Source organism: Pipistrellus hanaki (assembly GCF_964339955.1).
Source record: "Pipistrellus hanaki genome assembly, chromosome: 15".
NCBI lineage: Eukaryota > Metazoa > Chordata > Mammalia > Chiroptera > Vespertilionidae > Pipistrellus > Pipistrellus hanaki.
The window spans coordinates 18,445,576-18,459,061 of record NC_140517.1 but is presented as its reverse complement, the minus strand read 5'-3'; the positions used below and the strand labels follow the sequence as shown (position 1 = coordinate 18,459,061).

Genomic DNA, 13,486 nt, shown 5'->3' with positions numbered 1-13,486 from the left:
TAAATGCCAAAATCCCACTGGTTTCAGTTTTGTTGACAATTGGAAAAGATACTGTAATCAGACAGCTGAGGTTCCCAAGTGTAAAGGATCCCGTACAGCGAAGTCTTAACCACGAAAAGGACTGTTAAGTTAGCGCTAGCCTCAAATTCAAGGGATCTTTCGGAGAAACTGAAAGGCAAAGTTCAGGAACAGGAGGCGTGGAAACGAAAACAAAGAACTGAAGGTATAAAGGAAACTAGTTCATAACTGCTAAGTGTGGGTTTAAAAATCTTGGGAATACACTTTTTTACAGGAAAAGTAACTTTCTTGTATTACTATAGAACTGGTAGAATGTACACTAGATATGAATTCATCATGGTGATGATTTGCAGGATTAAAGAAGATGGCAAGTAGACCTCACACTGTAACTACAACATGTGATTTAGGAACGAGACCCTGAGCTTTAACAAATGGGTTCTCTAAGCCCAAACCACCAATTTCAAAATTATATTATACAACATGTTGGGTTTCATGCATGGGAAATCTGGTACCTTCACTGAAGGGAATAAATTTAGGGGTGCTTTGATAGTTCGCACATGGACTTTTTACCTCTCATAATATATAAATTTTGAAATTTAAGTATGTGTATGTATACCTATGCATATGTATGCATATATATGCACACACATTAACATCCCTATAATAAACCTTAGGAAGGTGACTACATAGAAAAGTGAAGTGCCAGTACTAAAATATCTTTTACTGGTATATACAAGGTGCCCAGATTGTATTTGTTCAAGGAGAAAAAAATTTTGTTCTTTTCAGTGGATCCTCTGACTCAAACACCAAAACCAGCCCCGGCTATTCTAGATTTAAAGCCACGACATTAGACATAGCCCCGTTATGAAGGCTGACCCTGTCTAAACTCTGAAAGAGACTTCATAATCAGATTTTATCCACTACTGATGTAAGATTAACAATTAAGAAAGTTTCTCATCCTTACCAATGAACATTAGACTGAAAATATCTCAATTGCTCATAATTAATAGTTTTAAAATGGATGTTTGACAAAACCTGGATTTCATGCCTTAAATATGATTATGATAATGAATGAGTTTCAGCAACTGTCCCCGCTAAGAAACAGTGAACAGGGCGGGCCTGTCCCACATTCAGGCATTTCATCAACCCCTCATTAGAAGGATCCTGCCTTCAGTGGGCATATCGGCCCTCAGATTCAAGAAGGCAGCATTTTATATGAACTATTTATCTGCGGGGCCAGATTAGCTTGATTGACAGGTTGTGTCTAGAAAAAGAAGCTACGGGATCTTCCAGGATGAGAAATTTCCTAGCCTAAAAAATTCTCTCTTGGGACTCTGCAATAATGCTTGTATGTAATGATCACCATGTTGAAGCCATTTCCATTCATTTTCACTCAATCAGAGTCCTCAAGCCCCTAACTCCAGACAGGGGTGAACCGCCTGGCCTTCCTGCTCAGTCCCAGGTGAGCACCAACAGAACACAGTTCCTCCCTTGCCTCTACTGGTTAGCAGTTGGGACTGCGGGGTCCGGGCCTCTTGGTCTAGCAGAAGCTTTAGGTGAAGAGATGGCTTCCCCCTGGATACTGAGATGCTGAGCTCCACACAGAGAGGTCCACAAGCTACAGCTTTCAACCTACAAAGGTCTCCGGGTTCAGAACGCTGGTTAAACAAAGGTCAAGGAGAGAAGAGTGTTAGTTTCTGAGGAGGCAACATCCTAAAGCTTGCAGCTCCCTAACTAGGGGGGAACAGACTTGGGGCAAGGGGTGCAGGACACTGGTGGGATGTCCCCAGCAGTTACATGCGATGTGTTGCCACAATCTTCCTCTGACCTTGGGGACATCCCATGTATCTAAAATTTACCTAAAATGTGTCGGATTTAGAGACTGTTGGGGTGATTGTACTTTGAAAGGAATTAGATCACCTAATGTAGGGGCTGGTAAACTTCTTCTGTAAAGAGCCAGACGGTCACTATTTTAGGCTTTGCGGACCGTATGGTTTCTGACATAATTACCAATCTCTGCTTGGAACATGTAAACAGCCACAGACAACATGGAAGTGAGTGGGAATGGCTGTGTTCTAATGAAACTTGACTAATAAAATCAAGCGGCGGGTCAGATTCGGCCCAGGGGCTGTAGTTTGCCAGCCCTGAATCTACACAATTGAATCCAGTCAGCAGAGACTCCTGGCTACAAACTTCAAGTGTCAGAGCACTGGAAGTTATAATGTTTTATTCTGATGGCTCCTCAAAATCCTTCTCCTGCCTTCCAGAGTCACCCTGATCTTTTTTTAGTGGAATTAACTAGGAGTCCCTCCCATTGCCTTAGTAAAGTCAAACATCAAAAATTCAAAATATGAATGTGTATCAGTTACAGCCGGGGAAGAAGCAGACGAGACAAAAATCTGCATACAGGCCACTTGGAAGGGGCAGTGTCCTGGCACAACACAGAGTTCATGAAGGAAACTCTGATCAACAAGAGAGAGAACTTCAACAAACAGCAATTCCAACAGAGCAGTGCCTTCTGGGGAAAAAATTTTATTATTATTTTTTTTAATCACTAGAAACACCAGAATTGTAAAAGAAAATGAGGTTACCTATGTTGTCATTCACAGAGTCACCACTCTGCAAATAAATACTGGTGTGTTTTGTTCCAGCCCACCCTGCCTCGGGGAGAACAGACACGCACAGCTCGGACTTAGAAAACAGGCTTCCCCGAGCGGCTAAGGAAAGCTCTGATGAGAGATGACTCTTGAATGCCCAGAAATCTTGGAAATGAAGATGCCCGGTTCCCTCTGCATTCAGCTATTTGATTTGGCGTGGGCAGAAATAAAGTGGTGATAGCAATTTGTAAATTGGCCTATTTCACAGGGCGGCAGGAGGAAGGACTTTATCTAGAAGCCGCAGCCTACTTGGGCAAGGGCACTTTCTAAGACAGCCGCGTGGGACAGAAAGGCTAACTCAGCAGCGACGAAAGCCCTGCGCCTGTCTTCGGCCTCTTTTCTCTAAGCCTGATACCACCACTGCGGCAGAGTGAAAGTAATTTGCAAGGATTTGATTGCCTGGGATGCTCGGTACAATATTATTTTAAAAATTAAGAATAAAAACCTTCAGCGCTCACCTAGATTTATGCTTCTGAAGAGTGGAGAAGGGAATGGCAGTGTTAAAGGCGATGTCTGAGGGAAGGGTGGAGCTGGGGAAATAGCAGCCGTGACTGAACAGAGCGCACTGGTGTACCTACGACCTTCCCTAACATCCCTTCCTTCCTCCCCGAGCTTCACAACTGGCCACCATATCTGTCGGGACCACAGACGCCCGCTTGCAATGTCCACAAAATGGGTTATGGACATCAAGAAAGAAGAGTCTTCAAAGGGACATGGGAGCTGTGAGGAGGCACAGGGTCCAGGGTTTTCCTCAAAGAGGTTCGAGGTCCCTTCTGATCAACACCACACGTATCCCCCTGCTTAGATTCTCCTCCTCCTCTTCAATCACGATTAAATATCCAACTCAACATCGCTCTTTGTATGAACTTACTCGATTAGTCCAGGATTACAATGTCATAAGCCTGATGCAAATCCCTGACAGAGCATTAGCCGTATCAGAAGTTCTATTACAAAACATCAGACAAAGTATAAACACTCAGGCCAAAAATCAGCAGTAATCACACATCTAACTAATCAAAAAGCAGACTAGGCAGAAGAGTGTAGGAATGAAACCTCTTAGTCAATTTTCTGGTTAACTAAGTGTTAATTAAAAAGGTTTTGTTTTTTTTTTTACTTAAGTGCTTGTTTTTTCTTAATTTTGCTACATGAATTGATTCGTCATCACCCTCACATAACAGTAGTCAGTGCAATAAACACAATGTATTTTTTCTTCGATGACTGAGGATCTAGCCATTATTTTTAATACAGTGTCATCAGTTTGATTACCAATGATAACTATACAGAACTCATCCCAAAACAAACTCAGAAAATTGCGCTGAACATATTCTGAGCCCAGGGTGAGGCCTGCGATTTGATTTTAAATAAATTCTTTCAAATAAACAAACTCCATTTGCTTCTTTGCCTTCACAGACAAGTGCAGTCACAAGTTCTGCTCGGAGACTGTAGCTCATTAGAGTGTAGACCCTGCACAATAACTAATCCTCTAACTCATGTTTTCACCTCCTGAGCGTGAGCTGATGATGCTAGGGAATGGTTCTGGGGGTTTAAGAAGGGGTTACTGAAAATGAAGAAAGAGGAAGGAGAGAGCAGGACATGAACAAAGGGGTAAGAAAGAGAAAATCGACAAGGGAGGGGCTTTGGACGTAGGAGTGATCAAAGGACAGAGAGAAAGAACCTGCCAGAAGACAGCTGAGTGCAATCCCATTTTTTGTCTCCATAAATTAAGATGCATATCCTTACTCAGAGTAGTTGGTTCTTACAGATCCCGATATTGACGTAAATGGACAAAGACAAAGTAGGAGTGAAATCCTATGGAGAGTTACTGTACAAGCATCTGCTTTGCCGCTACTTCCCTAACCGCCCGTGATGCTAAGGGCAGAACACCCCTTCAGCCACCGACCTCATGATGGTCACTGTGGTTAAACACCAGCAATTAGGAGGGTTAATTTACAGGTTAAGACATGCACTAATTGTCCAACTTTATAAAGAAATGACATCCTTGACCCCAAGGGAAATTATATTCTCAATGACCAACTGAAACCTGCAGTATCCTTAGTAACAAAATCATAATACATCATTGTTCCCCATTACTCCACTAACCCCGTGGTCGGCAAACTGCAGCTCGCGAGCCACATGCGGCTCTTTGGCCCCTTGAGTGTGGCTCTTCCACAAAATACCACGGCCTGGGCGAATCTATTTTGAAGAAGTGGCATTAGAAGAAGTTTAAGTTTAAAAACTTTGGCTCTCAAAAGAAATTTCAATCGTTGTACTGTTGATATTTGGCTCTGTTGACTAATGAGTTTGCCAACCACTGCACTAGCCAATTAATTTCGGTCTCAACAACTCAAGTAATTGGAATATGTCCGTACCCCACACAGACCAGGCCAGAAACTCTCAGGGGGAGACTTGTCTCTAACCATTGAACACCAAACTAGCCACGATCTTTGGCTGAGTGTGCATCTTTCACAGAAGACAAGGTCAGCCCCTCCACAGCCTTTCGTGGTAACACTGGGACTTTAAAAGAGAGCAGGATTTTAACTAAGCAATAGCTGAAATGCTATAGATACATTTTAAAATTATAGAATCACTATGTAAGATTTCATTAAAGCAATAATAATAATAATAATAAAAAACAACTGTAAATTAGTGGCCTACCTATTCCTGAGTTAGCTCCAGTAACTACAACCACTTTGCCAGTGAAGTCCCGACCCTGGAGTATTTCCATGGCTGTGGTGCTGCCATCGTATCTCTGTCTGTTGGTTGGCTTTGTAGGATTATCATCCACAGTAAATGCCAATCTTGGGTCCAGATAGGTAGTTCTTTTATTTATATGGCTGCAAAGAAAGGGAGAAAGCAGTGACCCCACAGCAGTGACCACAGGCATTTGTAAGTATAAGATAACGTTACAGTTTAGGCTAGAAAAACCCCATTCTTCATGTTCTAAGATGGCTTATTCTTAAGCTCAGAAAGAACTGAAGTACATGTAGTCTATCTTCTGGCCTCAAGAACAACTACATCCCTCCTGGAAAGAGAGTCATCTACTCCTTTCCTTCAGAACTGCCTATAAAATATGCTGTAACACACACTATGTGTTGCCTTGTACCCTTAAAATCTCAAGAGAAGAAGGCTGTAGGTTTGTTTTTAATTCATGTAAATGTGGCTATAAGATCTGTCAGTCACTCTTTTTAGTAGATTTCAATTAAATCTTTTGGCCCTGTAAAAGGGCCTAAGAAGATTGGCAGAGAAATAGAAAACACAAAATGGTAAGTCTCAACAGTAAATGTGAAACTGATCAACTACTAAATTTTCTAAAGATTTTCCTTTTAAAACTGTACTCATGCCTCCTACCAGCACTCTAATTTTGATTTGGAATTGATCTCAATATTGTAGAAACAATATTAAAATATATTTGGGACACGTGGATTAACAGGTTACTCCTTATGTAAAGTATTTATTGCATTTTAAATTCTTGGGATTTGAGCTAAAGACCCCAAAAACCGTAAAAACTAGCAAGAACTTTCAGAAAGAGATGAGATTTCATGATTTGTAAAAGTAAATATAATTTTACAACTATACTTATCATCCTATAAATACTAAGGCCCAAGAATAATCCAACTTTCATTGTAATTATAGCCATAGCTGCCAGGTAAGCGTTTGCACTCCAATGTTGCACGCAGACAGCAGAGCGGTGCTATGCTGGACCCAGTTCACATGGGCTTGCAAGAGCCCAATGTGCATAAATCTCTCTCCCCAGCTCCTCGGTGACTTCAACTGGGGAGCTTGCACCAGGCTGCGGTGAAAGTATTTATACCGTGGTAACAAATCTGGACTTTCCCGCCAGAGAGCTGTGTTAACATGAGCCAGCACACCACTCCAGCAGCCCCAGGGAGGTAAGATGACCAGCCAGGGCAGCCCGGGGCCGGCTCGCCTCCCTTGGGGCACTGTGGGGATTGAATGAGCCACTACTACAGGTATAAGGTGACGAGAATCACGCCTGGCTCACACAATGTGCTAGACCCCGGTGGTTACTGCTATTGTTTGTTATGGGAATTTACTCTAAAGAGAGTTTTACAGATAAGAAATGTGCAAAACATTTTTTATAGGTACAGCTGCCCAGTAATAGGAATTGAACACCACCACTGCCCACTCTCTCTACAAAATAATACTCTATAGCCATTAGACATTTTCTTGAAAAATATATAAGGATATGTGAGAATTCTCACAAATACATTACGTGGAAAAACAGGCTACTAAGCAGTTCACAAAGTACATTTCCATTTCTTTTTTTTTTTTTAAGAAGGTGTGTGTGTGTATATAAAACAGAGCGGATGAATAAATGCAAAAATTGTAAAAGTAGTTATTCCTGTTAAGATTGCATCATATATACTGTGCCATATTTTTCTACAGTCAATGTATATTATTTTTATGATAAAAATATTTAAAAATAAAATGGCTGAGAACAGTTACTATGTAGACACTTACTCGACAAAATACACTTGTCCATTCTCATCCGTTTCCTGCTCCCATCCATATGGCAAATCTGAAACACAGGAAAGACTGAGGTCTACACGAGGTGGGGGGGCGGGGGGGGTGAACTGGGCAGGGTCCTCCTGGTCCGGAGAGAGGCCATGCCCCTGAAGCTGATGCCATCGGGCCACACCTGGGTCACGTGTTCCCATGGTGGCAGATGCTGAAGGCACAACTGCCCAAGGGGACTCCACGTTTCTGCCTCTGGCTCAGAAATAAAACTCTTAAACTCTCCACTCAGCTTCAGCTCCTGCTTTTGATGAGGACTTTACTGGTTGCTCCAGTCAATGTGAATTCTCCCTTGAATGAATTCACAGAATGTATCTTATTCAATATAAATATGAGTTCCATTGTTTTTTCCCATCGGTACATACTACCTCTTCAACTAGACCTTCTTATACCTCTATTCCGTGGGTGACACACTTCTTCAAAAGCACCCGTAAGTCATGGCGATCTCGATGGAACCCCATCAAACACTGGTATATGTAATTCCACAACAGGCACCAAGAACAAGTTTACAACCAGTGCAGCTATAAGAAAATCTAATAAACTGTGAGTCAAAGGCCTCTACTGTTGTTATGCTTTTTAATTTAAGTCCGGTAAGAAATCATCCTCACCACTCCACCCAAAGACCTCATCACCTCCTTCTGCCAAGTCCCAGAAGCTCCTGCTGGCTCGCTGTCAGAGGACCTTCCCAGAATGACACAGTGACCTGTCACCTCCCTGCCCGGGATGTTCTCTTATCTAATTAAAGCTTTACATACAAAGGGCTTTGCTTTATGACCTCAAAATACAAACCTCCTGCTATTCGTTTTCTTTTTCCAGTTTTCGGATGTTCCCATTGAGTCTTCTCCTCAGTGTGGCTATTAAAAAAATTCACAAAACAACAATAAGTAAAAGTTATACTTCTAAAAATTAATTCATTGCATTAAACTTTTTCTCTCCCAGATAATACTATATCTCTTGAGAGCAGGAAATTTACATTCAGGAAGAAATAGAACATAAATGTTACTGTTTGCATCAAGTCAAATTCCCTAGATTGGGAGAAGCAGCGATCTGTGGAAATGTCCTGAAAGCCTGCCTTACACACTGGCAGGAGGGCAAGGGAGGGAAGCAAAGAGGGAGGGAGGGAGGGAAGGAGGGAAGGAGGCAGGGAAGGAAGGAGGGAGAGAGGGAGGACCACAACTTCAGTGTTAGGAAGCCAGCTCAGTCACTCCAAGTATCTAGAGAGGAGTTTTGTTTTAGATTTGTTTTAGTTTTATTCCAGAGTAGATTGACAAACTTCAATCAAATCCATAACGCTGATATTTAGATACTTAGATATAACTGTAATCTCCTTAGTGTTTATCCTTCTCACAGATATAATTTCAAAGTGTTTTTTAACTACTGATTCCTAATTGCTCCCAAGAGGTAATTAAGAGTGCATAGGTCACCGAGCTGTGTGCCTTAGGTCAGAGTTCCTCAGCCTCGGTGCCTCAACTTCCCCATCGTCAAAACGGAAATAATCCCAGCACTGAGCTCTGGGGGATGTTATCCTGCATACAAAGGGTTAACCACAGTACCGGGCATATCAGAAGCCCTCAAAAGTGTTAGCTACAATTTTAAACAAATCAAGTATATAAACTAGTCTGATCTCTGTGTCAAATTTAGTATTTCATCTCGGAAATGCACACAAAGTTATAATTAAAATCAAAAGCCAACAACAGACTAAGACACCTGTCATCAGGTGATAAAGTATAAAGGAAAACACAAAATTACTTAATCAGGGAAACAGATGGATGTTTCAAGAGTCAATCAAAGGGGAGGAGGATTTGCTAAGTTCACATCCCCCTGCCGAAGGAGAAAATATTTAACGTTAGAATATTCCTTCCCTATCACTTATTTTGAAAGAGAATAAGTATGGAGAGCATAAACTTGCTGTAAAATGTTACAGGGCGAAAGCAAGTTCTTTTCAGGCCTTGTTGGTATAAAATCTGTGTGGCCGGTGCAGGGACAGCATGGACTCTGGGCTCAGAGGCAGACCTGAGCTCCTGTGCCACCTGCATCGAGTCAGCCAGGCCCCCTGGCCACTCGCTCATGTCAAGGAGACACCAGACCCGCAATATTGAGTGGTGACTGATTAATCTAATGTACAAGCAAAGGGTATCAGTATCAAGGACCAGCTCCTACCTGTCTGTACAGGAGCATCATCAAATCCTCCTTGCAAAAACGGAAGCCCGGACTCCCTGGTAAGGATAACCTGCCCCTCTCTGACAGGACCCCTGCTTCTTGCAAACTAAGGGAACGGCAATCAGATAAACCAAACACTGGCCACAATATAAAACCTTTCTGCTCTTGGCTTTGCCCACTTCATGCTTCTTTGGGGAAATTTACAGATGGGATCGCATTTTCCTTTGTCTGACATTAAATGAGCCCAGAACCCGGCTCTAATGCATCTGCCCTCGGGAGAGGAATGCAGACACTCTGCGGCATCCAGATGACCCCTCAGACACCCAGCCCCGCCTGGCTGATAGGAGGTGCTCAAATGTAAGCATGTGGAAGGAACAAAGCCTTTCCCAAGAAGGTGAAACATTCACTCAAAACACCTATCCTGAGAAATATTTTTTAAAAATAAAATAAAATAAACATTATCAAGCCATCTTCTCCACTTTGACAGAAAATGCCTAAGCCAGGGCTTCTGACACTCACACTCTGGCCACATGGGCTGGATGGCTCTTTGCTGTGGGGCTGTCCAGTGCATTGTGGGATGATTAGCAGCTTCCCTGGTCTCCACCCACTAGATGCCAATACACCCTCCCAGTAACTGTGAAAACATCAACTGTCTCCAGACACCGCCAACCGTCCCTGCCGTTCCTGCCGGGCACAGTGACCTGAGGGAGGACCCTGGGTCCGGCTGAGGTGAAGACAGTGTGGTTTGGTGGTGAGGGTTCCAGAGCCAGAGGCCCATGTGTTCTGGCTCTCCCATGCACCAGCCGCACGCCCGTGGAGGGTAGTTAGCCTTCCTGTGCCTTATTTCCGCATCAGTAAGATGAGGATAATAGCAGCACCCACTTCTTGGGGTTAAAGTAAACTGAATGAGTTAACCCCTACGAGCCATACCTTTCACACAGAAGTATTAAATTAATACTTACATATAAAAACTAAAGTGTTCTTTTTAACGATAACCTAAAGTGACTTTTTAATGCCCAAAAAGACTATGACACATGTGTTATCTTATTCTCCCTTAAACAGAAGCCCTCTCTTATTTTTCTTTCATTAAGCTTTTTTTGTCATTTAAAAAGATAATTAACAGTTATCTTTAGATATTGCATGGCCCTGTTGCAATGGGAGGAAGACAGTTGGGAAACAGGAACTACCTGAAGGGCAGGCTCCTATGAGCCCATTAGTGAAGGCTCCCAAACCCCAGGAGAAAGACAAGTGACCCAGAGTTCAGAGGGGAAATAATAGTCAGGATGCTTGCAGGTCAGGAGAGATCAAGGGGACTGCTGAGAATCCAGGGGTAGGACTGGTCCGAGACATCCTTCAGCCCTGAGAGCCAAGGAACAGAGGGTTGAAAAGAGGTTCTGGAGAGAAGGGCCCCCCAGCTGGGAGCCAGCCATGCCTGGTCACCAGTCAGGGTAAGTACTGGGGCCAGACTGGCCAGTGGGAGACCTAGAACAATGGTGGGGGCTAGGGGGTGGCTTTTCAGAGAACACGCAGGTGTTCCCTGAGGCCCCCCGCCATGGGCTCCCGGATGCTCTCAGAGGAGCTGCCTGGCAGGTACAGATCGTATTTCATGAAAGAAGAGCCCCAAGTCCAGACACCGGATGCCATGTAGGAAGGAAGCACGTGGGAAAGGCCACAGGGAAAGGGGCAAGGGGACAAGGCAGGGTGAGCACCTGGGGAACCTGCAGACCTAACCCAGGGCTCCAGGCAAACCAGAAGGGAAGCCAGGAACCTGAGGGAAGGGGCCAGGACAGGGACAGGCCCCACAGAAGAGCAGGAGGAGGGCCGGAAAGCAGGAAGCAGTTGTGTGCATCTTTTCCGTCCCAGGGCCTACTCCACCGCCTCCCCGCGGGGGCCCACGGTAAACCCTCACTTCATGAGTTACTGTATTCCTTCCCCGTGGAGTTACGCTACAGCGCTGAGCACGGGGGACACCGAGGTAAACCAGAAAAAGCCCCTGCCCGCGGCAAGTTTACAGTCTAGGGAGGGAGACAGAGCCACGCGGGACAATGCTAAGTGCCAGGAGGCAGAGATCAAGGTGCTGGGAGGAGTGTACCGGGTGGGACAAAAGCAGAAGGGGCCTTGGGCAGTGCAGTAAGCGGAGCTCTGAGGGATGAGAGGGCCCTTGAGGAAAAGGCACAGGGAACAGCAAGTACTCCTTCAGGAGCTGCCTCGTGACTCCCTGCTGCTGAACTGTCCCTTCCATTCTCCAGAGCAGAAATCATCTTTCTGAAGACACTAGCCCAGTGGTACCACTTTCTGGCATCAATCCCTCTGCGCTAAGTGCTTTATGTACACTGCCTGAACTAAAAACTCTCCTATAAACCCATTTTACAGATGAGAACACTGTAACTGAGAGTTCTGTCAATAGCCCAAGGTCGTACATACAGTAAGTGTAGGGAGAAAGGATCTGCTAGTGTTTCTAAAACTTTCCCGTGCAACTAGTATAATGAAGCTATATTAGCTATATGTGCATACACACATGTATACACATATACACAGATATAGTAGGACAGCTGTTAAAAACGCACACTGCTAGGTCCCCACCCCAGACCGCTGAGGGGAGAGATGGACACCTACATTTTTTTTTTTTTTTTTTTTTTTTTTTATTGTTCTGGGGGGAGGAGGGTTGATCAGGCCCTTTGCCATCATTGCACTGTGCAGCGCTGCTTCCTGAGCAGCAGAGGGCGCTCCAGGACGCCCCCGGGTGACCACAGCTCAACCCAGGCCCCAGAGAGAGGAGGGTCCCTTCTCAGGAGCCTGGACGCTGCTCAATGCCACTGCCACTTCGCCCGACCTCACCGAGCTGGAACGCAGACGGTTCCCCACCCCGCGCAGGCGGGGTTCGAGGGCAGCCGCGTCCGGGGCCCGTGAGGCCGTCAGGTTCCAGGTGCGTCCCACTGCAGGTGCCTCCCAGGCCTGGCGGCCCCCCGGCGGCTCCCCTGCAGCCCTCTTACTTGGCATAGTACACCCAGCCGTCCTTGGTGGTTCTCTGCTCCCAGCCCAGGGGCAACTCGTCCTCGCTGTCCGTGTCGTCCAGGCCCGCATAGCGCAGGGCTGCCATGGCGGAGCTGGGTCACCCGTGCAATCAGCCGCCCGCTACCGGGACTCACGCCCAGAAACTCCCGCTTCAACCGTGCACCGCGCGCGTCCAGACCCAAATGCTCGCGCCTGCGTACTGCGCCGCCCGGAGCCGCTCAGCCGATCCGGTAGCTGGAATCCAGTTTCCGGAATTTACTCTGCTGGCAGGGTAAAAGGGGCGGGGCCTGAGAAGAACGGTAGTAAGAGTGCGGAGGAGATGGCACTGCCGCTCAGCTGGAAGTAAAATCTGGAGAAGCTCCAGGACGGTGGGAATGGAGCTGAGCTTCGTTATCACTCCAGCCGTGGGGAAGGGGAGAGGACATCCAATTAGGGCCCAGGACTTCGCACGTTGCTGGGCGACCCGTAATCACGTCCGCATTATCCTGACCAATCCTAGAGGTGCTCTTGCAAGTGGGCATCCTGGGAAATGTAGTTCAGGCCCAGTCAGTCTACAGTGGAGCAGAAAGGGTGGCTCAATGCTGATATTATGGAGTCTCGCCTGTTCTTGTTTTAAGACGTTTGAAAGAGTGACTGTTCCTGCTCAGAAAGCTTCCAGCGCTTTCCATCACCCAGGCTGATTCAGAAAGTTATTTATGCCTGTGTAAACACAATATTATAAAACTTGAGGACTGTTAAAAATTCACACTCATCTGATAAACCAGTCTTGCAGAAAACTCTTACAGCCAGAGCATGGTTCTGTTGACTTAAAAAAAAAAGGGGGGGGGGGGGTTAACATTTCAGAATTATTTATCTGCCCTGATCCATTTGGCTCAGTGGAATCAAGGGTCCCAGGTTCGATTCTGGTCAAGCGCATGTACCTTCGTTGCAGGAATATCCCCAGTAGGGTTGAGAAGGGGGCAGCTGATCCACGTTTCTCTCTCATGGATGTTTCTAACTCTTTCTCCCTCTCACTTCCTCTCTGTAAAAAATCAATAAAATATATATTTTTAAAAAGAATTATTTATCTGCATAAGCCTGACTAAACTAATAGAGCACCA

At 45.2% G+C, this 13,486-nt stretch overlaps 1 protein-coding gene across 3 annotated transcripts in view; it reads right to left on the bottom strand.

The window, feature by feature from the left end:
- WWOX (WW domain containing oxidoreductase) overlaps nt 1–12,775 on the bottom strand; it is a 914,792-nt gene extending 902,017 nt beyond the window's left edge. For 2 of the 3 annotated variants that reach the window (XM_084861369.1, XM_084861368.1), the window contains exons 1-4: nt 12,365–12,775; nt 8,001–8,065; nt 7,158–7,215; nt 5,331–5,509 (exon numbers count right to left, since the gene is read on the bottom strand). In XM_084861369.1, coding sequence (XP_084717495.1) covers nt 5,331–5,509; nt 7,158–7,215; nt 8,001–8,065; nt 12,365–12,471 — 409 coding nt within the window. In that variant the 5' untranslated portion in view covers nt 12,472–12,775. The remainder of the gene's footprint in view (nt 1–5,330; nt 5,510–7,157; nt 7,216–8,000; nt 8,066–12,364) is intronic. The other variant, XM_084861367.1, reaches the window with a different exon arrangement.
- Nucleotides 12,776–13,486: the final 711 nt, after the last annotated feature.